This window comes from Patiria miniata, unplaced genomic scaffold, assembly GCF_015706575.1.
Source record: "Patiria miniata isolate m_02_andy unplaced genomic scaffold, ASM1570657v1 HiC_scaffold_20, whole genome shotgun sequence".
Taxonomy (NCBI): Eukaryota; Metazoa; Echinodermata; class Asteroidea; order Valvatida; family Asterinidae; genus Patiria; species Patiria miniata.
In genome coordinates, this window is record NW_024037059.1 from 878,642 (window position 1) to 905,910 (window position 27,269).

General features: G+C 37.9%; 1 protein-coding gene across 9 annotated transcripts in view; it reads right to left on the reverse strand.

Moving 5' to 3' along the window:
- Window positions 1-167: 167 nt before the first annotated feature.
- Window positions 168-27,269, reverse strand: part of LOC119727352 (LIM and calponin homology domains-containing protein 1-like) — a 49,203-nt gene continuing 22,101 nt past the window's right edge. Inside the window, exons 8-25 of one of the 9 annotated variants that reach the window (XM_038199206.1) lie at window positions 27,023-27,061; window positions 23,414-23,556; window positions 22,294-22,417; window positions 19,058-19,261; window positions 15,272-15,565; window positions 14,027-14,159; window positions 13,315-13,476; window positions 12,980-13,211; window positions 12,184-12,250; window positions 11,210-11,770; window positions 10,678-10,728; window positions 9,316-9,459; window positions 8,821-9,196; window positions 6,870-8,141; window positions 6,031-6,542; window positions 4,842-5,021; window positions 3,968-4,070; window positions 168-3,791 (exon numbers count right to left, since the gene is read on the reverse strand). In XM_038199206.1, coding sequence (XP_038055134.1) covers window positions 3,769-3,791; window positions 3,968-4,070; window positions 4,842-5,021; window positions 6,031-6,542; window positions 6,870-8,141; window positions 8,821-9,196; window positions 9,316-9,459; window positions 10,678-10,728; window positions 11,210-11,770; window positions 12,184-12,250; window positions 12,980-13,211; window positions 13,315-13,476; window positions 14,027-14,159; window positions 15,272-15,565; window positions 19,058-19,261; window positions 22,294-22,417; window positions 23,414-23,556; window positions 27,023-27,061 — 4,620 coding nt within the window. In that variant the 3' untranslated portion in view covers window positions 168-3,768. The remainder of the gene's footprint in view (window positions 3,792-3,967; window positions 4,071-4,841; window positions 5,022-6,030; window positions 6,543-6,869; window positions 8,142-8,820; window positions 9,197-9,315; window positions 9,460-10,677; window positions 10,729-11,209; window positions 11,771-12,183; window positions 12,251-12,979; window positions 13,212-13,314; window positions 13,477-14,026; window positions 14,160-15,271; window positions 15,566-19,057; window positions 19,262-22,293; window positions 22,418-23,413; window positions 23,557-27,022; window positions 27,062-27,269) is intronic. The other 8 variants (XM_038199211.1, XM_038199210.1, XM_038199212.1 and 5 more) reach the window with 8 other exon arrangements.

Consider the following 27,269-nt stretch of genomic DNA (forward strand, 5'->3'; position numbering starts at 1 on the left):
TGTAATTTTTTGACTGATATGAAACGCACAGAATATTTTATGTTGTGCATGTTTCATATCGGTGAAAACTTTTCATGGTGCAAATTCCCTTTGGCCTTGTCCCAAGCATTTTATTTTCTGACTTCAGGTCAAACACACAGAAAAAACCCAACAAATATATCTGGGAATCCTTTTAAGCAGATGTGATGTTTATTCCATCATTAGAAATCCACAAAAATATATATACAACCGCATTCTGTACAAAGTGTTTTTGTTACAAGAATATTCAAATATTGATCTTTATTCTGGAAGGCAGATTGGCCGAGGTTAGAATACACTATCTTATTTAAACATTTGTGACTACTTAAGATAGTTTTGCTAATATCAATAATCCCCAAGTGAGGACCGGCCTGTCACGTGCTGCCGTGATTTGTTTAAAACCGCGCACCAACCAATTGTGGCCCCTGAACATGTGACGATCGCATTGTAACAATGATTTTTGGTAAAGTCATGATAAGTCATGTTTTACGGGAAATGGGTTGGTTTTAAAGCCAAAATATTTTTTTCTGACGAAATGATTTTTTTCCTTCAGCAACTCCTTTATAATTGTTTTGACAATAGTTTTAAACTTACTGATAAAACTATCTGCCTGGCCGAGCCTAAAAAGTAATGTGAATATCGCTTGTACGTTTTCGTCTGCTCTTTTCTCATTATTCATCAACTTAAAAAACGTAGTGTTCCAAAAACAACTTTCTTAGTCTGCAGACATATGAAACACCAAAACATAATTTGATGTGAGATTTAGCCAACATAACAACTGAAACTAAAACTTTCAGAAAAGAAGAACGAAATGATGACTTTGAAGATAAAGTGCGGCGGCTGACAGAATCTATCAGTATCAACCACCAGAATTTTGCCAAATCTCACGGAAGTTTTCAACTTCTGAAGTTGGATGAGCAGGAAATTAATAGACCACTTATTTCGAGCTTGACCAGTTGGGTGTGAGGATTTTGAAAGGTAAGATTGTTTGTCAGTTTACCTTTCTATTTCGAACCAAGACGTTTCAAAAGTATTGGGAAAGTGAGAGTTTGTTCATGTCAACCAAATTTTAATCGGGACATCTATTCTATTTTAAAGCTTTGTGTTATGCATCCAGTCGTATTGCGTTGGTGAGTAGCTAAATTAATTGAAACGAAAACTGACAAAGCTACACATGTTCACATAAAGATAATCGTGATTTGTTGATGGTCAAATATAGTTATACCATAGCTGTGACGTTGTGTGGTTACCGCAATGAGTATTCAGGAAGTATTTTTTGAATCTTGTCATATGGCTGCCATATTGGTCATATTCCACTCAGCCATTGCTGTGAAATGAATCCAAATGTCGTAGGTACCAGCGTTCTCCTTTTCATCACAAGTTACCAATGTCTGACGAACTCAGAAAGTAGAAAAATATGACTTCTGTATAGCTCTTGGTTTAACTTTTGAGTCATTCATTGTCCACTCCATTTATGCAACATCTTAATTTTTTTCTTAAACATCGTATGAAAAATTTAAAAGACAGTGAATTTATCAATGTGATCTGACAAATGAACACAATCCTCCAATAATAGTATACAAAATACAATATGAGCACTAGGCCTACTCTGTTCAATTTGACCAGAGGGGGAAAAATAAGGTTAACGGAATACTTTGTTTTGGGTACTTTGGACAGCTTAATGATAATTAACACCGTTACTGTAAGTTCATGAGCGAAAAACATAACTTTGTAACTACATGTACACCTAATTTTACTTCATCCCTCAATGCGATTTTAGTAATTTAAGAGAATACTTTCTGAAGCTGCATTATTTTTGGCAACAAAATTACCAATCGATCTGAAGAATACAAAATAATTAAATGTACTTGAGAATTTTAAGGTTATTTCGGAAGAAATTCACCTTATTTTTGTGAACTTTTCTCTATAATAAGAGCAGCTCAAATATGTACAATTCGTAGCCACAAATTAATGAGTTAAAAAAATTCTTTTTACCACCATGATTACTCTACAATTTTTCTCTTTGCAAACCACCATCACTTTACATTGTTTATTTACAAAATAGCCTAATGACACTGAAATGGTAGGCTTTGAATTTATTTCAAACAAGATTTGTTCGGTTCATTTCTAGAAGCAGAAGATGCAGACAACTAAATACATACATATCTCAATACAGAAGAATACAAACTTTAACTGTAAACAACAGGTAGCTCCTCTCCTCTTAATACATAATGCTGGTTTTGTCTTTTGAGTTTTTACACAAACTTAAAAGTTGGTGTATACGTGCTTTTTTGGGTGCGGCACGTTGAAAAAATACATTTTCAAATTGAATTGATAATTTTCTAGCATTACATTAGTTATGAGCTTTCCAATGAGACATCACGCAAAAACAATTGGCGCATGACAAGTAATGAATTAATTGATTTCAACTTTTGAATGAAGAGCAGGCGCTCCTAGTTTGTTCTGAACCTTGTGCGCAATTTCTGAACTGGAGTGCGCCATTTAAAACCAATTTTTAAAACTATAAATGTCTGCAAAACAAACAAGCCAATTTATTTTTTAACAGGACATTATATTCCTTTAAATTTTGTTTGGAAAAGAAAATCAAAATTTTGAAAAAAAAAACATGTATAACTTTAAGACACATCAACAGGTCAAACCTACATACACAACTGAAGTAATCTAATAACAGAAGCATTTACAGAAGAGTATGATAGTTCTAAAAGGAAAAAAAAAACCTTGATTTTGTACATGAATAATTTTCCTGCTTGAGAACTTTGAAGATTTGATAAAAGCTGTGGTCCAAAACAATTATGAATGAATACTTCCTTTATAATGCAGGCAGCTGTTGTCTGCTCAAAAGCACAACTCATTTTTGTTGACTGTTCATTTTTAGTCTTTTGGACACAAAGTTTTTGTCATCAACAGTTTGTATTTTGCAACAACAGAAACACTATAATACAGATCAAGCATTTCACATTAAATTTGTAAACAGTTGAGACACTTATCGAAACACATGATTACTGAACTAACAAACAAACCCAAATTTAGAAAATGTTTACCATTTTAACATTTAACTAACACTGATACCTAGAAGTACAGTTTTATTAAAAGTAAGAATATGAAAAAATAGTTTTGCAGCTCTTATATCTTTAATACAGCATGCTGTCCCAAAGTCAAATCTACTACGGGAAATATCTTTTAACATATTTTTACACGTGAAATACTGAGTATAAGTTGGAAGGAATAAATCCCAAAATGTTACAGTGAGAATTAACATTATTAATAAAACAAAAGGCAAACTACGTTAGGCTAACACAACCAGTGTGACAAAACAAAGTAAATGTACAACGTTGTCAAGTTAATTAGCCTTTTAAGGAACACCAAAAGCAGCGCAATTGACCTATCGCAGTAGAATTGCATCAACGCAGCTTGTGAAATGTTGTGCAATGACATGATATACAAATGGACGCGGAACACGCAAAATGTGAGACAAACAAAACTTAACGTCCAAAATTCCATAGGGTTGTCTAAGATCTTGGCTAACTCGCAAACGGCGATAGGTCAATTAGCAGGTACTTCAGCTCAGTCAGTAACGGTTACAAAGTCTCCAGATAATCATATAAGATCACAGGCTTGCTCTGTAGTCTTGGTCAGTAACTGTTCTTGAAACATCGCTATGATAGGAAGTTCCATTCATCCTTACATTAGACATCGTTGCTGCTTTCGTTGTTTGCTCCCTCATCTTCATCAGACTTCTGTGAACTCGAATCCTGCAACACAATCAACCCAAAACCAAAATACATTACTGACGCGAAGCAGCAACCCAGCAGACTTCAGACTTTTCTTGGTTTTTATTTTGTTGGTATTACCAGAGAGACTGTTGAACACCAAACTGTTAGGATCACCAAAGAGGGTTTTTTTTACATGAAAATCTATGAATGTTTACCTGCATCATTGCTGTAGCAGTTTTGACAGTGGAGTTTTGAGGCCCGTATTCGTACATCTGTCCCTTTGGTTCCATTTGCAAGCTGGACATTGCACACACAGCACTGAATGGGTTAAAAAGATGATCTTATCAGACCACAATACAAACTAGCTCATTCCGGTAGATCTCTAAATCTCTTTAAACAAAACCATAAAACTATGTATAATATATTTTAATAAGTGCTCCAAAATTCCTGAAATGCAAACTGTGAAAAACCATGACAACTACAAAACACAGGTTCGGACCTTTATTATGGATAATGAAATCTTTCACTAGTGCAGTCATATCCAATATGAAACTATTACATTTATTTAATACACACATTTATATCTACAGCGCATAATATCCTTATTAATAAGGCACACCAACAAGCACATTTGTGTGGCAAACTGCACGCGTGCTTTTGTTAGCTAACACTCTGTTTAGTCATATACAAACATAAAATAGATATTAGGTTTTTTGACGGTGCTTTGAAATTTGGCTAAGAACATGCAGTTGACATGCAACAGCAGGAGAGGTCATGCTATATTTGTAAGCATTTTTGCAATTGTAATCATTCCTTATACATATCAAGAGGGTAACAATGTTCTAAAGAGGCCTGTTGCTAAGCTATTAACTATGACAGAAAGTACAACCTTATGGTAACAAACATCTCAAAACGTCGGGAAAATTCTCTCTTTTTTTAACACTCTTTTTGGGAATGTCTTGCATTTTAAAAAGGATCAATGACAATCAAAGGGTTTCAATGAGCGTGCAAGTTTTCAGTGCATTCATTCCCCAAGACTCAACACAGCAAGAATGAGAAGGTTAATGAGTTCTCCAACAAACTACCCACCCGGAAGCACTGAATGTGGAAATGCAGACCCAGAGATTCAACTATCATGGCCGACCCCTTGCCCAGGGTTTTGCTGCAGTTGCTGCAGACGACTTTACCGCTGACTGAGCGGCCAGGGGCAGGCTTTTTGCTAGGTTGCTGAAAGGCGGAGGTGCGACCCGGGGGGCCTAGCTGAGGCTGCTGAGAGGGGGAGAGAGGAAAAGAAATGGGGGTGAGATGGGTTATTGGATGGGGAGATGAGGTGAAGAAACAGGGACATGTGATGATTGAAGAGTCAACATGATATAGGAAAGGTGAGCAGGATGCAAAAAGAATAGGATGGAAGACAAAAATGGATTTGATTTAAAAATAAAAATAAAAATAAGAAAAAAGCACAAGTAGATAGATGAGATTGAAAGTTTGGAAGAATGTTTCAGTGAATGGGATGAAGTTATGAACGAAGAGAGGAGAAAAGATGTTGATGGTAACAAATGTGCAACAGTTAAAAAGATGTGAGTGACATGCAACAAGAGGACGATATGGAAATAATAATAAAAAAAAAAAAGGATCACAGAAAGTAGAAAAAAGTGGCACAAAAGGAAAAGCAAAGGGTGCAACAAAAGAGAAATATTAGACTTCAATTTGAAAATCAAACACACGTTTGCTTGCTCTTCAGTTGCCAACATCACTCCTTTCAGCCAAACAGCTCATGAATTATGCATGTGCATGTGGCTGTTAAATTATTCATGAGGTCAGTACCTGATAGGGTCACCTTCCATGGTAACCAAGGATTGTTCCCTTTCTGCTGCCTCCTGTTGAATTTTACTGAGTTGGTTATTTTTCATAAGACTTGTGACCCATCAGTAGAGTGCAGTGCATTTTACATTGGTACACAAAAGGTTGCTCTTAATACAGTTTTGGCAAAACCGAAGATTAAAATATCAAGAACAGCTTTAATAGAGGTAGTGAATATTGAGTTTTTCATCTGATCATTTCAAAGTGTCTGGTGATTAAAAAATGTTTCATTCTTCATTCCGATACTCCACGACATTACATGTACGTATCATGCCCCTTAAGTTCAGGTTTATTTTTTAATTTATTTAAATGTGAGCCTTACAATTTTTTTGGAATGATTAATATGTGCACAAAAGTAGTCATCAATCTACACCCAAAAAGTAGTGTTAGCCCTCTTCCAAGTTATCAAACTTACTTGTGGGATTCTTTCTGGCATACGTGCACTGTTCCTGTCAGAGCTGTGTGGTGGCACTGGCGGTGCATACACATCATTCCTGACCACATCTGGCACACGGTTGCCCATATCTGGCATGGACTGTCGATTCTGCTTCTTTTTCTTCTCTGCTTCAATCTCTGGTGCTCTCAACCTTCGCGGGACCGGTTGGAAGTCTGATGGGACATCAACTGCCACCTCCCGGTAAGCTTGACTCTTGGGGTTCTGTGAGGGTGGAGGATGCTGTCTCACATCTTGTTCTCTAATCTTCATCGGTTCTGGACTGACTCGCTTATCCATGTGACGTACTGGGGCTAAATGTTCCGGGGCGTAGTTCTTTTTCTCCAACACTGGTTCCAAGTCAAGATCTTGCCTCACGATTGGACGGGTGTGGACTTCAACAGGATCGTGGGAATGGGAGGTTCCGGTTTTCTCTGCCAATCGTCTTCTCTCAGCTTCCTCAACCATCCAGTGCTGAGTTCCCATACTGCCATCTGTCAAAAATTGTACGAAATCAAAATCAAATACTCATGGATTAATCTTTGCAGATAAAGCATACAATAATCAACAGATATCGAGGGCTGCAAAAAGGTAAAGAAGGAAATAGCTTACCGGAAAAGAAAGAAAGATTGTTCAGCAATAAAAGGTCAATCTACTGCTGCTGTTTGCTTAGATTTAGATTTTTCAGCCCAATAAACTGGGGAACATTTAAGTGGCTAAATGAAACTAACAACACGGTGGAAAGTTGAAAATCTTGATACTGGGTTAAAAGTAAGACAAGCACGATGTTGCTATGGTAACTAGAGCTCATCAATGCTCACCTTTGAACTGTGACATGTAAGCTTGTCCAGGAACCTTGTAAGAATCATTGTTCTTCTGAGGAGGTGCGCTATAAACATCCTTTTTCTCCTCGCTCACAATTACCTCTCTCTCTTTAACAGGTTCTCCATATTCCCCATAGTGATTGTCCTTATCAATGACGTCTGGGTTTTTGTCAGATTTGTTGTATGGTATTTTATCAGCATCAGGCTTGCTGTTGGTTGACTGTGCCAGTAATCGTTCTTTCTCCCTCTGGAGTTGCCGTCGTTCCTCCTCTTGTTGCTTTTCCAGTTTGATGCGTTCCTGTCGTAGCCTCTCCTGTTCAGCTCTGAGTTGCTCCAACCTCTCTCGCTCCACTTGTTCTCTCTCTTTTTGCTTAGCCTTCTCTCTCTGAAGCTCCTCCCATTCTTTCTGCAGCTTTTCCCTCTCTTCTGCTCGGATGCGTTCAATCTCCTCTTGCCGCAGACGAGCAAACCTTTCCTTTTCTTTTTCCTCCTGTTCCCGGGCCAGTCTTTCTTCTTCCTCCTTCCTCCGTGCTCGCTCCTCAGCCTCCTTCTCCCGTAGTCTGTTGATCTCAAGTCTTCGTTCTTCTGCTTCACGATCTTGTCGTTCCAACTCTTGTCGATGCAACTCTTCCTCATCCCTCCGTCGCTGTGCCTCTTCCTCTGCTTTCCTCTCCGCCTCTTTCCTCTTCCGTTTTTCTTCTTCTCTCCTCAGCTGTTCCTGTTCTCTCATCTTTCTCTCAGCAGCCATCTTCTGTTGCTCCTCTTCATCTTTCAATCTCTCCCTCTCAGCATCTTCCCTCTCCAGTCTTGCCCTCTCAAGATACTCCTGCTCTTTCCTCACCCTCTCTTTTCGTTCTTCCTCAAGACGTTTCCTCTCCTCCGCGGCCTGTTCATGCAGTATCTTCTGCTTCTCCATCAGCCGTTGCTGTTCCTCCATCTTCCTCTTTCTTTCTTCTGATTCAGCTCTCTCAAGATCTTTCTCCTGCTGCTCTCGCAGCCTCCTCTGCTCCTGTTCATACTGTTCTTGGCGAATCCTCTCCTGTTCAGCGTGCCATCGCTCTAATCTCTTCTTCTCTTCTTCGACATTGAATGCCTTCCGAGATGCAAGTGATGCAGGCTGTTTGGATTGTGGTCTGACGGATGATTCAACAGGCTCTTGGACTTGTTGTTCAATGGCGGCCTCGATAGGTTGTTGTACTTCAGCAGTCACACTTTCACCAACAACCGGACTAGACTGGCCGCTTCGGTTATTCATGTCTCTCTCATCATCTGATAATAAACACCACAGAGCATAAATGTAAATGGTAACAACAAAGCAATTCACATCACAATTGCACTTTTTGGGATACAAAATAGTTTCAAACCAAAATTAGCACAAAAATTAGGATTCACTCAAATGTTTTATTAGAGCATTTTAAACTACTATCCTGCTGGTCGCATGGTAAGGACTAGTGTGACATGTAGTCATGTCATGTCAGTTTACAATATTAATATAATGTTAATAACGTGACAAAATACCTGTGTTCCGTTACCACTGAGGTAGTTAGCAGCTAGTAGCATGCGGGAATGGTGTGAACAAATGGAAACAGTTGTTACATTTGTGTCAATTATTATTTTGTTCAAAATTAGTGTTGGTGGTCAGAACTACAACATTTAGATTTTGTTTTGACATTAAATTTTAAGGAAAGTTTATGAAAAAGTCAAAATTTGAATGAATAAGAATTGTTAGATGAACATGCAATCTATTTCATTTCAGGTTTTCTGGGATTTCTCTAATAACAGAGCCAGTAATACTAATTTTCGTCATGCAATAAGTTAAAGAACTTCACATTATACACGTAATTGGATCAATGGGTAAAAATCTGACCACCATTTCCCAGCCTTTCAATAACTGGAGGTAACAATTTCAAATCACACCAACATGCAAACCACTAGTCTGGTTCACTACCTGAGTAACCAAAGACAGGCAATTGGTCCATCTCCGGTGGCTTACTAAAGAAGTCCGATCTCCGTTTCAGCATGTCTTGCTTGACACCAGGCCCGTTATCCTTCACACTGACTGGCTTGAATGTCGGGGGCTTGTAGGGCTCTGGTCCGCGCCGATTTGAGAACGGCTTGGGTCCTGACGTGAATTTCACTGGATGGTACTTGGGTGGTTTACTGCTATCAACTGTTGTGGTGGAGGTAGAAGAGGGCAGGTTCTCAGATTGTTGCCATGGCATCTGAGCAGGTGCACTTGCCTCAGAGGGGATACTTTTGAAGCTGATTGGTGCTTCTTCAGCCTGCTTAGACTGGGGTGTGATGAAGTCCTCTTCTATGGGCGACTGTTAAAAAAATCATTGTACAACAGTTTGACAAAGTATTCAATGATACAGTGCATGGTTGATTTATGAATGTTAAGTTCTTTGTTAGAAAAAATGTAATTTAACGCAAGTTATTGTACCTTGTTTTTCTCATCATTTTGGATGCGCCGATGCCTGGCCTCTGCCTCTTCTTCAGCTCGTTGCTCCTCCTGCATCCTATTCATGATTTCTTCTTCCATTCTCTCTTCATCCTCTGATGAAAACATCTCTCCATCACTCTCCATCTAACAAATCAGAGCAAGACGTATGATAATAAGACAACAGCATAGGGGTTAAACTAAAACTAGGTGTCAAGAAGGGAACTGCAAGGCATTTCACAAAACAGGTTTACGATACGCATCAACTTTTGCCCATGGCTTAAATTGTTACTTCATCATTATTAATTCTTCCAATCAATTACCACGTATTTTGTATGCAGTCGCTTTAGCGTACAGCAAACATCTCTTTAAAAAAAGAAGATATCCTCGTTACATTTTCTTATTTATGAATAATAGCAAAACACAAAACCAAAATGACAATCAAAGGTGTATGCTTCAACAGAAAGAAGCGACAGAAATTACAGAAAACAAAAAATCTGCTGCTGTTTCAGATATCCGAAAGGAAAACAGGATTTTGTTTTAATTGTGACGTGCAGATGAGAAACTTTGAAAAGTTACAGAAACATCTATATGAAAAGTGCTTTCCTGGACTTTCAATCCCTTACAAGGTGCATTAGCCAGAAAACATGACATGCTGTGCATTTTGCTAATGATGCAAACTACAAATATTTAGTAAAAAGAACACATTAAGTGGGTTAAATGAAAAACATAAACAACTCAAAGAACTCAATGCACAGATGAACTCAACCACCACCTTGAAAGATGAGTACATGTACAACAAAGGACAAGTATTTTAGCTCTTTTTAATGTTCCCCTCTCAATATACTTTCAAAATTTACCGGATTAAACAGATATTTAGCACAAACTTTGACACCAGGGCTTAAACAAGAAATGGCCATGCATACCCAGTTGAAACAGCACATGAAACGAGTAATTTAGCATGTAAATGAGTCCGAACCGCTTTACAGAATGTCGATCACTTTTAAAATGCTAACTTCCCTTCCCCTTTTTAAGATCAATTTTTTTCACAACAGCTATCCATCAAATTAGGTTTTGCCCTTCACCGACATTTTAACACTGTATACTCAGTGTATTAAAACGTCGGTGAAGGGCAAAACCTAATTTGATTTACATCACCCCAACGCAAAATTCCATCTTATAATAACAGCTATCCATGTATACAAACTGTAACATAACTTTGACAATTTCATATTGTACCTATTTTAAAAAGCAGCATTGCTTGAAAAAAAACACACAGAAAACATAGAGAAAACAGTGCATAAAAAAATAGGTGAAACAGTGATTACATTTATCCACAGGGGCAAAAACCACATTGCTACTTACAGTCATACTCATAGTCAATCTTTCCAAATTGTTAATCCAATGTGAATGCGGCTTATTATTCAAAGAAAAGAAAGATACAAATATTAGGATTCCTCCACCTTGTTAAACACGCTACATTGTAAGACACCGTTCTAAATTGTCAAAAAGGGAAATATGCAATACTAGTGAAATTTCCACGATTGTGAACTAGTGAATTCCAAGTGTTGCAATCAAGTCAACCACAAGTCAATCACAAGTCAATCACAAGTCAATCACAAGAACAAGGGTATGGACTGTGGTTATTTAATTCCCCTTGTCACTTTTATTTAAATAGCTTATGATTCAACTTGAGTCTAGATTACTTGTGACTAATATATGACTGATTCATGATAACCTGATTACAAGCCTGTAGTAACAAGTTTCAAAATCTTGTGCAAGAAAGCATTAGTGATGGCAACAGTTTTCATACAGTAATTAGTGTGGTGCGGGTGCGTGGTTAGTGGTGCAGGCACTTCATCCAGTTGTCAGTGCAAACATGACCGCTTCAACTCACCTTGGACCTTCCAATCTCCCTGTCTGGAGAACCATCTAATATACCCCCATCAGGCCCAGTTTCCTCTGGTACATTCCCATTCTTTGCCAGGGGATCAGATTCGGGAGTTTCTAAAGCATCATGTCCAAGTAGCTTCCAGAGGTTTACTGATTGTTCCCCAACAATAACCAAATTATCTTCAGGTTCTATGCTTTCATCCACGACCTGTGGTTTGGAGCCATTTTCACTGGGATACTTTCTGTCCAGATCTTCTTTTGAGTCATTGTCTAAAACTATCCCTGCATCGGGTGATATTGCATCCCGTTTGAGAGGTATTTCATCACCCAGTACGTCTACCCCAACTTGGCTAGGTTTTCCATATTGTTCCCCATTGGGAGAACTTCTTGTGAGATTCAATAACAGATCTAATTTTTCTTCTGGCTTGACAGCTTCTTGCTTGATTTCTGATTCAACAACTGAGGTCTGCTCAGGGCCGCCTAAGGGGGCGGAGTCTTTGGGTTTAGATACAGAGGGGGCAGCCGGGCCTGATGGGATAGCATCACCTAGATGTCGTTCTTCTGGCTGTTTATATTAAAGGATTGGGTGAGGAAAGATCAGCATGCAGTACATATCTGATTGTGAAATTAAGGGTATACAACAGTCTAGCCACTACAAGGCATAATTAATACAGTGACAAGTAGCACACCTTTCGTGCAACATGCAAAATTATCACATTTTTGACAAACGTGAAGAAATGACTTCCTTTTTCGAATACATCAACAATGCAATTTAGGAAATGTTACTTTGTTCATTTTGCTTTTATCTTTGGAAAACTTAAGAATACTGCAATCCTTTCACACCTTATTTTACCACTGCAAAGCAATTTAAAAATAATACCCAAGAAGAATTCATACTAAATATGAAAAGACAAATTTCTTTATGGGTTTATATGACCTTTTAGAAAGTCAATACCCAACGAAGAGTGAAAAAATTACCTCTGGCTCATCGTAGTATGCCCTCAAAGGATCCCGCTTGTTGTCACTGTGGTTCCAATTCTGGTTTCTAAAAGATAATGAAAAACAAGACCGAGTCTGAGAGGTGAAATTGCAGAGCTTTACTTGAGTCAATCGCAAGTCAATCACAAGTCAAGCACAGGTCAAATCACAAGTCAGGTCATAAGTGATTGAGGATAAAAGTGATAAATGCTGGTGTCACAGTTCATTTAAAGCCCTTTTCACACTAGAGCCTCTCAACCCGGGTTGAACTCAATCCTGGGTGAACCCAGTGCCGCTCCGGGTTGAGTTTTTGATTTTTCAACCCCGCATTTAACCCTGCATCGTTTCACTCTTGTTTCATGCAAATCAAGCTTATCATGCTCAGTCACTACTGTTTTGAACCCTGGCAAGAATTTCAACCCGGGTTGAAAATCTCAACCCTGGTCTGGAGCAGGGTTGAGTTCAACCCTGGGCGAAAGCAATCTCGGGGTTGTCGCAGGGTTGAAATTCTTCAAGTGTGAAACGATGCATGTTTTCAACCCTGCGTCAACCCCGTGATTTGTCTAGTGTTAAAAGGGCTTTTGTAGGTTGTCACTTGATGACATGTGATTGCCTTGTGATTGACTTGTGACAGCCTTGTGATTGACTGGTGATTGCCTTGTGACTGCCTTGTGGTTGACTTGTGACTGCCTTGTGGTCGACTTGTGACCAACATGAGACAACTTGCAATGACTTATAGTGACTTGTGATAACTTAACTGCAATGCTGACAAAATAATGTCAAGTACTTGACTAACCCATTGACTGCTACACCCATCCTCTCTTCCTCCCTCTCCCGTCTCATGTCTTCCATCCTCTGCTCCTCCTCTCGCATCTGTTCAAGGATCTTCCTTGCCCTAGCTGCCTGAGACAGATTCTTAGGATCTGTGGGTTGCGACATGGCTCGACGTTTGGAGAATTCTGAGGGGTCTGACTTGGCTGGGCTGCGCTCAGTGCTTCTGGTGCTTGTAGTACTGCGAGCTCTATTCCCTGTACCAAAATAAAAATATCAATTAAACTTTATTTCCCCAACCTTCTCAACTCCTCTCGTGTACGTGGGACCTTGGCTTTATCAACCTTTGTATTCTCTTACCCAGGTCTTCATATCGATGAACCTTCAGTGTCAGCTCTCCATCTAGTACTGATGAACTGAAGCAGAACAGAGCATGGTCATAAGTAACCATCTTAGTTGTCTCGCCGTTGATGGCAACGATTTCATCTCCTACTTTCAGCTCACACTTTTCAGCTGTGCTGCCTGCATTTAAGGTAAGGGAAAATACATCAATCTAGCACAGGTAGACACTGTAGCATTTTTGACAATCTGTAGCTCTTATTAGGAGTAGCAACATATTATCTCAAAATCTTTTGGTGCTTCAGTAACAAATCTTTCAGGTTTTACACTTGTTTACACAGTCTCCAAAACAATCTGCAATCTTGCTGTTATTTTTTGATAATTATTTATTTAATTATTGCACCCATTTGGTTTTTTTTAGATCACTGTGACCAAAATTTACCTAATTACAAAGCTGTCCAATTTGGAAAGATTTTATTTATTTAGGCACCAAGCAATAAGTCTCTAGATGCTTTGAATATTTAACCTATTAATCACTGTACCATCCCCAAACCACCTTGCCTGTTGCCCCCTGTGCCGCTCACACCACCTCAACACTGTATGGTTTCATGGATTCACTAGGGAATAAATCCAATGTTATACAATATAGCAAAGGAGCAAATGGGTTCAACACTAAACATTTACAAATAAACCACAAAACTGAAATTGAAAAAAGAATGAAAGTGAATTTAACCTGGTGTGATGCTGGTGACCACAATCGATCTCCCGCTATCCGCTCCTCCGAAGATAGTAAATCCAAATCCATCCTCATTTCTAGGCCGTTGCTTCATTTTGATGGTCAGCTCCGTGTATTCTGGCTCCTTTGACTAGTGAGCAAAACAAGTTAAAGAGAGAAGAAAGAGTTTATTCGTGATTAATCACTGATTGCCTCAGAAGCTTGATATACAATTAAGAGTGATGTCCGACTCTGGCTTCGGCTACGTTTTTTTTTTTATAATAGCATGCTGATGAAAAAAATCCATAGCCACAGACCAAAATGTTGATCTAAAGAAGGCTCAGCCATGCACACGTACTTGCACAGCAAGGTACTGTTCCCAAAATGAATTCATGCAAAATACCACACTGGAAGAAAGTCAGAAACCACCTGCGGTAAGGCTGAGTTAGTGAAAAAGTACATGTACATGTAGTTGTTCTCTCTTTTTTTCTGTGTGCATGAATTCCCTAACTGCACACGTTAAAGACATGTACTGTCATCACAATGTGCAATAGCGGGACCATGGAACACCATGCATAGGAACATACAAAAATCCATGTTGAGAAAATACTGTTAATTACGATTTTTCGTTACAGAGTTACATAAAAACTGGTTAGTAAAAACGGTAGACGCTGTGAACGGAAGCAGTATGCTCTTCTATTTTCAATTCCTATCTTCAGTTCAGGGGGTCAAGTCAGAGCTACATAAATGGTTTTATCCTTCAACTCATACATGTACATTAAATTACATGCTCTACACAATTTTTAGTCAATCAAAGAACACAAAGAGAAGCTCTCAATTGTGTTATATGCTTGTACATTGCATACATATTTTTTTTTGTAAAAAATGTACAGCTACTGTAAGATTGAAGCACTATTTAATTCCAAAGTGTTCATCATCTCGCATCACCCCAGTTGTAAATCAAAGCCCAAAACTGCCACGTCAAACACACATAGCTTGTTTTCACAATAACAAGCTAAAACTAAAGTGCACATGAGGGTAACGTATCCCAATCACAGGTTACTTTGCCAAATTTAAAACGGTTACAAGTAATTACAATTGCAACAGTTCAAAAACAACAGACAGCATTCATAAATGCATATTTTTCATCACAAAGTGTATTAATCTATTAATCCTGGCTTTTAAATCACTATAGATTAAGAATGCTACTACAGTGGCTTACTTGGCCTGTTTCTACTCATTCCATTCCACTCTCAACCTTACCGGTTTGGGGGCTGGCTTGGGAGGCTGCGGCTTAGCCTTATGCTCATCCTCCCCTTCACCCTTGTTGAACGCAGCCACCCTTCCCATAATGCCCATGCTCAGCCGTTTCTTCTGCGGCAAACAGGCTGAAGATTTAGAATCTCTCTGCTGGACCGACAGGCCAATCTCCCGGTCTCGATCACGGAGAAGTTTCTCTCGGAATGTCAGGGGCTCCACATGTCCTGGGCGCAGGTCTGTGAAGTCATCCACTCGTTGAGTGCTCTGCATCGTTTTCCTCCCGTTACTGGATCCACGCTGTTTGTGCATTATATCACAAAACTCAATTTTCATGCGAATTTGAAAAAGGTGAACTCCGTGTAGGATAACTTTAGTATTGTTGGGAAATTTCTTTTGTGCCAAATTGGAGCATGAATATCCAGATAAAAGTTTCAGCAACTAGCAAATTCACTGATGGCAACCAATCCAGTAAATTTCCAATTTGGCTAATTTTCAACACGTACAAACATCTTTCTGCTGTGCAGCCTACTGTTTATCAAAGTCAATTATTCACATGAACATCTGCCTCCAATTTTTGGGCTTGCTTTTCACGAAATATGCAAAATTTGGTCATGCCCAACCGCATCCAATATAAAAGAAATGATTTGCCAAAAGGCAATTTCTTTTCAGATGCCAATTCAGGCATCTGCTCAATCCAAAAAAAAGAAAACAAATGGCAGAAATTATTATTTGCAAATTGCATGCAGAAACCCTCGAGGTCGACTGCACTCAGAGTTGCAAGCAAAAATGAAATATCGCCAGAACACAAGTGTTGGTTAAGCACTTATCTCATGTTTTTGAATGGATGTGTTATTCTTTTCTTCACATTTTAATTAAGACTAAATATTGTGGCCATGATTCAGATTCAATGCAGCCCTGAGATATTCACTCTCAATCATGATGAACGGAATGGAATGAGATGCAGTAATGACAGTTACAGCTGTTGTTGCTTAGTGAGGGAGAATGGCACTCAATACCTAAGCCATTAGGCCACAGAATAAAAAAAAATCAATTTTCTTTCATGGATGGATGCAGGTTTGGAAATTGAGTTTGTACATGTACAGTATTTCTCTCAACTAAACCAATATTGTTATAATTCCAAGAAGATATTATTGAATTTTTCAAAACTTTTTTACATAACAATGCCAAACAGGAAAAAGGAAATCGCATGTTTGATTGAGCTCACAAAACCTCTACAAGTATAGCACTGCAGACAGCATGACTCTAATTTCTGGATAAACATGGCACAGTGATGGAAATTCATAGCTCAAATTTGCTAAAAAATTGGCTGGATTTTGTATGTTTTTAATTAATGTTGGCAACATGGCGCCATAGCTCTGCAGAATGATTTGATCATTCGGCAAAATTAAATTTTAAACATTGTGTCCAGTATTAACAATCCGTCAATCATTAATAATCACGAAGTTCATCTTTTTGAAGTAAGCCTCTTAATGCTGTGATTAGTGTGTGCAGCATTAGTTGTGTGCATGGTGGATGATTACATAGTTAGACCTCCCATGGAAAAAAGTGAAATCACCGCCAATCAGTTGCAGATCAGTAAGGAAATGTGCTTAGAGATAAGCGTATTGAGATGATTATACTCAGCATATCTACCTGGCAAACAGCATTAACAAAATCAAAATAATTGAGTTTGGCTGTTTCCCAGTTTGATATACTCAGCAAATCCTTGTTAGTGATGCAGTTTACTTCACTACATAGAGTTTAGTAATAGTTGTTCCTTCATATAGACCCCAGGTTCCAACCTTGAGCTAGGTGGAGTGAAGTTTTCCCAAAATAATAAATCAACTTTACATTTCAAGTTGTATTGACCTAAATACAACAACTTAAATCAGGCATGCAACTGGAAATAAAAAAAAAAAAACGAGGAAATTCCAAACCACACAAGACTTTGTACAGTGTTTTTCAATTTGTAATGGCATTCATAAACGAGGAAATCAGCGGATCCGAGGAAAAGTTGCATGCCTGTTTAATCCTTTGTAAAGCTTTATAGGCTCATAGATTATTTTTTAGTTTGAAAGTCCTCTCTTCCTGGCCCCCTCTCCACTCAAATTTCCTAATAAACTGAATGACAGACGAGATTACAGCCGGTTCTTTGATTATGCCCCATAAAAAAAAGTTCATTTTGAATATTTTAGTTTGTTGAAGTCTACTATTCACTTTGTGTTGTTGCAAGAAGCAAGAATTACTCCTTAAGATTGCATGTAAATTCATATCTTCCCCGAATCTTTTCCAATGCATATCAACAATTTAATGTATATTGTACTTGAGGAAATGTTTTTGCAGCTCAAGCAATGAATCTTAAATCCCTTGACATTTGTCAGTTCATCCATGATGTGCACTCTGTCTCATTAATACCAAGGTCGGACAAGTTACTTCAGGATGCAGTTGTCAAGAATTCCCAGCATGCTCAGGGAACCTCTGACATTTTCATCTGGCAAAGTGTTCAGGGGAATTCCTACCAAGTGCCATGTTAATCTAAATGCCTACTAGCAATTTACAAATCCTTTTCAAGACCTAAGGAACTAGTCCTATGAGTATAAAAAAAAAGTCATGGAGATTTTGGCAAACTTTTGGAGATTAAGTATTTTAGAGGGACTTATGCAATCTTTGCTTAAAACAGCAGAATTTCATGCAAGTAAACCGTACTTGATACAACTCGAACAAAGCACTACTCGTTGAACTATTTTATTTTGACTGAAGAAATTGATTTTATTTCAAAAGCAGTGCTTCAAAGAATGAGAATTGAAATACTATCTCTACATTTTATGAATGGCTCAGGATTAGTCAAGTAATACAGAACTAAATGTTATGAATGATAACAATGGTGGAATCTACCGGTACAATGCAACTAACAATGTTTGTGCAACCCAACAATATTCTTCAGATCTAAAAATTGACAAATTCTTCAGAATTTTATAACATGACAGCTTCTGATAATTCCTCATGTACTTTGTACCATATTAACAATGCAGGTTTATTTTTAATTCAAAGTACGGATATAGTTGGAAGAAGCAAATGACACTTGTGGGTAACCATGGTTACGAATATAATACTTTTCAAATTTGAAACAAAGGTTACTCCAGAAATTACAATCTTATTTCTTGCTTATGAAATTTTAAGATTACTACACTTCTTCACTTGAATCATTAAAATTTGTGAAATTAAAAAGTGTTGTTTTTTTTTGTCCAAATTTTGACCCAGAAGAAAAAGAAATTTCACTCCAGAGAAAATTATTAGTAAGTTATGATGGTCATACTACATGAATGAACTGAAAGAGCAATCCAGTCCACAAGTGAACTATAATATTACAGATAAAGCAGGATGGATCCCAGGCTATTGTCAGAAGTTAAAGGTCAAGTTCAGTCACTGATGCTATGTCCAAAAACTGAAGATTAATGACTGAAAAGTCACTGGCAATGCATCCTTTCCAGTCCTTGTGAAAACAAACATTCACAATGTGATGTTCAGCAGTTTTTATCCAACAGTGTACAAGTTTTTTTTCCTAAAATAACAAAGTTATTTATTCTGCCATAGTTTGCATCTTGACTGAACTGAACCTTCAACTTTCCACCTTTTCTACAAAATTTACGGTTAGCAAAATCCATTACAGCTTTTCCTCATGATGGTGTTGTTAGTAAAGCAGTGTTAGTTAGAGAGAGAGAGGCATGAAATAAAAAAAAAAAAGGAAAAATGGAATTGAGAGAAGCCATGTGAAAATTGAATACTGACACTGTCTGTTCGCTGGTAAGGGGCAAAAGCACTGCCTACACCACTCCGTCTGACTTTAAGCTTGGGGGAGACATCGGGAGGGGGTTGCCGGCTCAGAGAGGGGGCATCAGTGGTGTCATGAGAGGGGTTAGTGGTGTCAAACGTAGGGAAGCTAGACTCCCCATGTTTGTAATTGCCAGGTATGGACTTAGACCGGGGCCGTCGCTGGGTTGGGAAAAATGCGGAGGGGGAAAAACACAGCATGCACAAATGAAAATGAAGCTAAAATCAAAACAAAATAGCAGCGCCATTAAACAACAAAATGTTACAAGGGAGGTATACACAAAAACTGAAACAAATAAAACATGTGCCTGCCCCCCTCCCCCCCCCCCAAAAAAAAAACTCACAAAGAAAGACAAAAACATGTAAACAAAATTTAAAAAAATAAAATAAGGAAAACAGACCGCATAAACATGAATGAAATCAACCAACAAAAGCAAAACATAAAGTCCTTTTGAAACAGAAATCTTGAAATTTAAAAACCTAAAAGCTATTGAAAACAAATGACGCTGCAACTCAAGTTGAACAGAAAACAAATCAACCATCGGCAAGAAGGCTCAACAAAAACTGCCCATCATGCGGAGACCAAACACAGTTATTTCAAAAACCAAAACACGCAAATTTCATTTGGATACACGGAGGAACTTCGAATGGTCCATCATGCCTTACTATCACAAACATCAGGAGGAAAAGCCTTACACATTTTGATTGCTCCCCAAAAAGTTTAGAAAATATACTTGAAGAACCAAAGATGCCTGACAACAATTATTGTTTCTACAATTCAACATCACCTATGCTTCCCGTTGAAACCTTAAAATGTATAATTAACACTTCAAATTTAATGTGTTTTTATAAGCCCTCAAACACAAATATTGCAACTTATTTGTTGCTTAACAATTTATTTCGGATAATTTCCATGAATGCATTAAAACACTGATTTTCACATTATCGAACTACAAAAGTGGGGAAACATTGATGTTCAACAACAACCACAACCAGATTTTACAGGAATGTTCTGTAATTTATCTTTTTTTTGCCATTTCTTCACCATCATAATGTGCCTAACCTTTTAACAGAAAAAATTGTCGCTCTAGAATCACAGATATACACATTCAAAATACCTGTAGATCAGCCTTCTCAAAACTAACTAAAGATATGAACTATTTAACCACTCATTACTCAGTTCTATGTCTCACTCTTTGGCTTTACCGTGAATACAAAAGTCTGATTTATAAAATTCAAGAAACCACTTCAATTTCCAATATTCATCCAAAACATACACTGTATGCGAATCTAAATCCTGTGTGCAAATCTAAGGACATAATTTTGTGCAACAAAGAATGTTACAAAGCCGCAAGAAAACAAACAACTGTTTATCAAATGCTTGTGTGGTAAATATTTTCAATTTTTAGCTAAATATAGATGATATTTAGTACAAATATATTGATGCTATTTTAAGGCGGTGGGGTATTTTGTACATTATTGAAGATTTTGATAATCTTTGTGATAATCTAGACCCTGTTTAATTTCATATTTTTACATTTATTGATGACACATCATGAAAATACAGTGATATCAATGAGCAAATGCTAACATTTTTCGTTTCTATGAATTAACAATCAATAAACCTTACATTATCACCATAACTACCAAAATTATCTTTCAAGGTAAATACATGTAGCTGTGAAGTACAGCAACCCTGCCTGACACTGTCTGTATGTTCTTGAAAATCATGCACAAAGCAATACACCAACTCAACCACAGGACACAACACAACACTTTACCAAAAAACCAAGAAAATTCCTTTGATTCAATGACATCCAAAATCAGGATTTGACACTGAACCCAATTAAAAAAATCCTGAACTCCAACCCCATATTCTGGCAGTAGAATCTACAGTCAACCTTAACTTTCATAAAAATCAATCATACGACAGTGAAATAAAACTTCACTGCTTGTTAAAAAGCCACTAACAACAACCAAATTTTCACAAATTTCAAATACATACCCCAATGCTGCTACATGCATGTATACAAGCAAGCTGCCTACCTCAAATTTGAACCAGAAACCCAAAAGCAAAAGCTTTAGTGCCTACAACGTACTTATTAAATCCACATCAAGAAAAATAATAACCAATCAAAATTGTTAAATTGCACTTTTCCTAGGAGTTGCAAGAATGGCACCTCCCTCAACAAGGACCCTAAGCATGTATTTTTTCATAAAGCAAACCTTATGTTGAATTTGATCATGAATTAGGATGCTCACACTGCAATGAACATGAGGCAATGATGTAGAACACATGATCATGTTTTGGCATGGATACAAAGTCAAAGCAATGATTGCAATGATTCCCAAATGCAGAGTAAAATTATTAAGGAAAGCGACAGCTCAATAAACTGATCAGTTTGAACAAACGGATCAGTCAAATTATTCTCCAAAGAAGAGTATTCAGAGCACCAATTGATGTAAATTAATACTTAGTTGATAAGTGACGATAATTTGCACCAACAATTAATACATTCATTAATAAACCCTATGACCAGAATTTTCAATCAACACATCCACTAATTAGCTAAACAAGTTTATGTACAACCCCTAAGTTGACCTGACCAACAGGATGACCTCTAGGGTAATTTGCATATGACCCAGGTTCCATTCTTAAAGTAATGAGCAAATAAACCACTGGCAAAGTGATCACAATCTGGCTGGCAGTCACAAATGCTACCTCTATCCAAATGTGGCAGCAAGAGTGGGCTCTTATTTTTTTCACAACTTTTCTTTGCTGAACTTTGACAAATTGAATTTCATAGGCTGGTTTTGCTTTCTGTTCCTGACCCTCTTGAGGCTATCCTGTAAGTGCATTTCAACAAGACCGGTACCCACTCCTTGCAAAATGGCACCCACTAATCACTCATAAGAGTAAGCATCAGACAGGCAGTGCGTATCAACGTATCCTAAACAATTCTCTGCATGCATCTCAAAAATTCCTCTTGCATCAACCATCAAACTTGTTCCAATGCAAACTCAACTGATAATGATCAAGAGCGCCCTAAACTTCAGCAAGGAGCAAGTTTACGGCCTTTCATGGTTAAAAAAAACCTCCCCAAACCCTCTGTAAAGTTTCCAGACACAACCAGGACAGACAGAGAGAAGTTGGTGTGAGAAGTGGTTTTGTTTGTTGGGACTTCTTAACTCACCTCAGGCACATCTTGTATTTCATCTTCATACAGCGAGGGTTTGGTGAGGATGTGTACGATATCCTCAGCATCCAACGACTTGTTCTTGGTGGCCATCTTCATCAGGATCTTCTCACGTTTCTCCCTGGGATGCAAACAGTAATGGAGGCTCAAGACATTAGAATTATGGGCATGCTTGTACTATTTATGGTCAGTGTTGCTGGCTAGCGCAATTCAACTTCATCTGCACACAGCAATTAAATATGAACAAGGCATGAATTATTTATGCATCAAGAACGAATGAAGCTGAAGGTTTACTTTTCATATGTTTTTTGTTATAGTTGCAAAAAAAAAAATCAATAGAATATCGAAAGGCCAAAGTTTAAAGCTTCAATTCCCTTATACTTTTTAAAAAATATATGTTATAATTATAAAAAAAATTCTTAATTTTCTGAATTTCTGAAACAAGAAAATGTCATCATGGCAACTCAATGTCAAAAGTGCGACTAAACATTCAAGGGCTGCCGATCTGTCAACAGTACTTCAAGAGTTAAAAGTCAACGTGTCCCTATAGTATAAATTGGAAAAGAAATGAGCCTCAATCCCCTCCTTCCTACTAAAACAAACACCAGAGAATTATGGGAACGTAAATCCCCCACTGAGGTCAAAGGTTATCTTTTGTTTAGAGTCTGGCTGAGTCAGGACGACTGAGGCTTGTCACATTCTCAAGGGTTTCAAGTCTCTCAACAGCTAAAATTGCAAGTGATAAATTATGATGCCACTGGAGTGTCGTTATTTTTTCCTCCAAAGTTTTAAAGAGATGATGTCTTTTCTAGCTTCACAAATGTAAAGGGAGGTTTCACCTAATGGGTCTAAGCTCACTGATTCCCTGGTGCCTTTATTATATTTCAACGTTTAAAAGGAGGGGTGGAACCAGTTTTAGAAGATGGAGCTCTTACCAAGTGGATTAAATGTGCTTACATCACACAGCAAAAATCCTGCATACAAAGGGAGTTATCCTACATCAACAGTAATTGTTCAATTTCACACCTGTACTTCTCCCGGACGCCTTCATGAGTTTCCTTATTTAAAAGATCACATCCTTATCTCCATTAGCCACTGTCTTGACAGACCCACTTACTTTTCCTCCATCATCTCCTGATACGTCTTGCTGCGTCTTCTCTGTCTGGACTGCTCGTTCTGCTCAACCTCCTCCCTGGATGCCTTCCTCTCCAAGGCGGAGTGAGTGGCGCGCCGACGACGTGACTTCCAGGAATCCAAACTCTGACAAAAACAAACGTAAAGTGGATGTGAACCTCTCACCATTAATTCATGTGCAAACCACTTCTGCTTCTGGTACAACGCAGCTTCAGCGTGCAAAGTTCTGCATATACTTACCCGAATAATGAATCAACATCATAATATAGACACCTGTGTGAAATATGTCACAGTAGAAACAAAAAGATATCTTTACCGAAAAACCCTTTTTTGGGGGAAACACAAAACACATACTGGGAAAAAGTACTGTCTTACCTGTGCCGGAATACAAATCACAGTTTTAATATGGCGGCCTTTATACGTAAATTTTTTGAAATGTAGCCTGTTCTTTCACAATTTTTGTACTTCCATTTATTTATAACGAGTGTACCACAGATTACAACAGTCTGAAGAGGTTCAAAGATTGAGAATTGGGTAAACATTGATAACTGACCCCAAAAAACCGGCAATTGATGATAATTTGATGACTGTAGATCAAATGTTACTCAACCATTGTCTGAAAATCATGACTGTACTTGCTTACAATCTCCACTGCACACTATCCTAATCAGCACATGTATACCTACACGTGTAAGGGTACACCCTCTTTTGGCAGAAAAAAGCTCAGAACCAGTACAAGTTTTTTTTTGTCCTTTTGAAAAACGTACAAGTACCTGTAGGCTGTATATAACCAAAAGGGCACGTATAAAAAATGTCCTTAGTGATGAATAGCACGTTTCCTGGTTGTTATATTTCCTTCCAACCGGAATTTCCCCAGTCTATTGAATCATCCACTTCACGTAGGCCTAATTGTTTTTTACACCTCCACAACACCTAATCTCAGGTGAGACTAGGTCATTAGTAACGGTCGGCAGAACACAATGAATATTTTGTTAAGTGATGAGATATACAAATGGAAAGTTTTTTTTTTAATCCTCCAAGACTATTTCAACCCGATTTAAGAATGGAAATATTTATGATTTTCAATTGTCCATGGCACCTCAAGGGGATTTCAAATATGCCATTTATGAGACCATATTTACATTGACTGCAAGAAAGTTAAGAGATTAATCCACCATCACCATGATGAAATGATTCTTATTAATGATAAACTAAAAATGCAAAATTACATATATGTTAGAAAGTTTTAGTTTACAGATATGTTGCAATAATTTCCAAGCAAGTACACTGTTAGTTGAAGACTATTGCATGCAGCATCAGCAAGACTGGCTGTAATTGAGAGATTCTTTCTGACAATAAGTCTGCATCCAAATCTCTTGTCTAGACCCACAGTCTCTCTTTGACAATTACAACTGCATGGAACATACTGACAACAGACGTAGCTGTAGCTTGGAAGCCCGTTACTTTCAGCTTCATCCAGTTAACCAATTCTATGTACCAGAGTAATACTTGTAATATAATGTACTCAGCCCTTACATTACATTCACTTTGACTGCGCTATACTGACAAAGATTCTTTATACTGTAACCATTTTGCCACCAAACCTGCTTGCAGCAATATTATACCGTGAGCTATTTCACACATCGGTAACTCTGTAGTTCATATTCCCTTCAATTTGGCATGAGAGTTGCCTCCCATACCCACTGATGCAGCTTAACCTAATCCCACACGTTATGAATTAATCCAATACATGCCGCCTAATTACATTAATGTTAGTGACCATTTAAGTAAATTGATTACAGCGAGATAGGAAGCAGAGACACGGATGGGAAAGTGGCTGTAATGATATTAAGGCCAGCATAAAATCTGATTTAATATGCACCACCAAACGACGTTACATCGCCCCTTGACTTTACAATTCAGGATGTGAGAAGATATATGCACAAAGTCCACCCAGTTCATTGTCACTTCGATGATGTTGACAAACAAATATTTGCACAACTGGGAGTTGTTATCAGATATTTCAGAAATTCAAGCATGTTGCTGCATTGCGCTTGTGAATCATATTTTTTAAATTTCTTTCATGTGAATTAGCTAACTCATTCTGATGAGACACTCAAGTAAATATTTCGCATGCATAAGAATTTCTCAAGCTGGAATTTTGTGTGTGATAGTGATGTGTAATACCTGTACCTTTGGTTGAAACAAAATACACACATGACCCAAAAATTGCTTTTCATCAAATAAATTGAACTGTTTGTGTTCCCTAGTGAAAAACATAAACAGATACCTATGTCTGTACGTTTGGAGGAGGTGAAAAGTCTAGAAGTTGAATTTGTTTGTTGTCTTTGACTCACACAATGTCTTTTTGAGGGATTACGTTTAATTTCACTTTAAAAAGTCCCAGTTTACCAGGTGAAAAACTTACACTAAAGCTATGCATATTACGCATTTTGGCTGTTAATCAGAATTTTCATCTGATGGGTTTTTATGTGTTAGCACAAAAAAGGAAAAAGTTTTCTCCTTGTAGGAAGCACCTTTGGGTTAAATCTGTAAGCATTAGTTATGACAAGCTTTGAAAAATTATTTTAGAGATTACATGCATTATGGATGTGCGCTTTTTGCATCAGTAAACTTTACCAAACGACCACACGGTATGATGAATATATTCTACAAAGTACATGTATGTGCATGTACCACTACAAACCTCAGTGCACCTATATGTATACATGCTTCTACATGACTGGTTTCATTGCATTTTCGACGAGTGTTCATATTTTCTTTTGCACTTGCAAGTTGCTACATGCGTGCGTTTGTATAGAATGTTGTGCTTGTACCGGTAGCCACAGTCAGTCAGCCATTCAATATGGACAGTCTGGTGCCTACATTAAGCTGCCATGATAAGATGTTAGTAACTCTTAGAATCAAGTTTAGTCTGGTGATCAAGTAATCCATAGCCACAGCCAATGTGTCTACCAGTAACTACCATGTCTTGGTTGCCACAGGATGTTAGCTAATTTGTCTCCAATCATGTTGTACTTCCTGTGCTGTCATATCTGTCATTCCTTGTGATGTAAGGCAGTAAATCAGGTGTGAAATGATACTCCTTTCCACTTACGGAATGAGTGATTACAGAAAAGAATGCAGTTGGACGGTGCACAAATCCGGTACACTGCTTCTTTTAAGAGCTCTGGAATCTAGTCTAGTGTTGTAAATTGCAAACAGCCTACTTGTATGGATTTACCGGACTTTTGTATTGTGACTAATCTAAAAGCTACGTGCAATGTAGTCTTGCCCTCAGATGAAAAGTGGAAATAATTTGATGGGGTAGGGAACTATAAACTCCAATATCTTGCAAATCCCGCTTTCTTCTACAGTTTGAAGAAATGTTATTAGAACATCTACAGTGCAAAGATAAGTTTATTTACCTTCCTATGTATCACATAGGCCTTGCGATTTACAACTAACAATGGTCTGAGCTCAAATTGAGAAGCGTACTAATCTATTATTGTTGGATTATTTGCATGGTTTGATTAATTGTTAATGCACCATGGCACCCCGAGGTGATGAACGGTGATGTATAAAGACTCACCCGCTGAACAGACACCACTGAAGTTGCAGTATCAGCCATCTTAGAGGGGACACACACACACATATATAAAGAAATTGGGGGTTTAAGCATGCTAACAAAACCAAAACAAATTGCAGATTGGACCGTGCGAGAACTTTTTCAAACGAAAACACAGTCAACAAAAATCGGTACAGGTTTCGCACCCTATGTGGGTAGATGGGGTTTCAAAATTGTTCAATTTAAATTATAGTATTGTCGACACACAAAT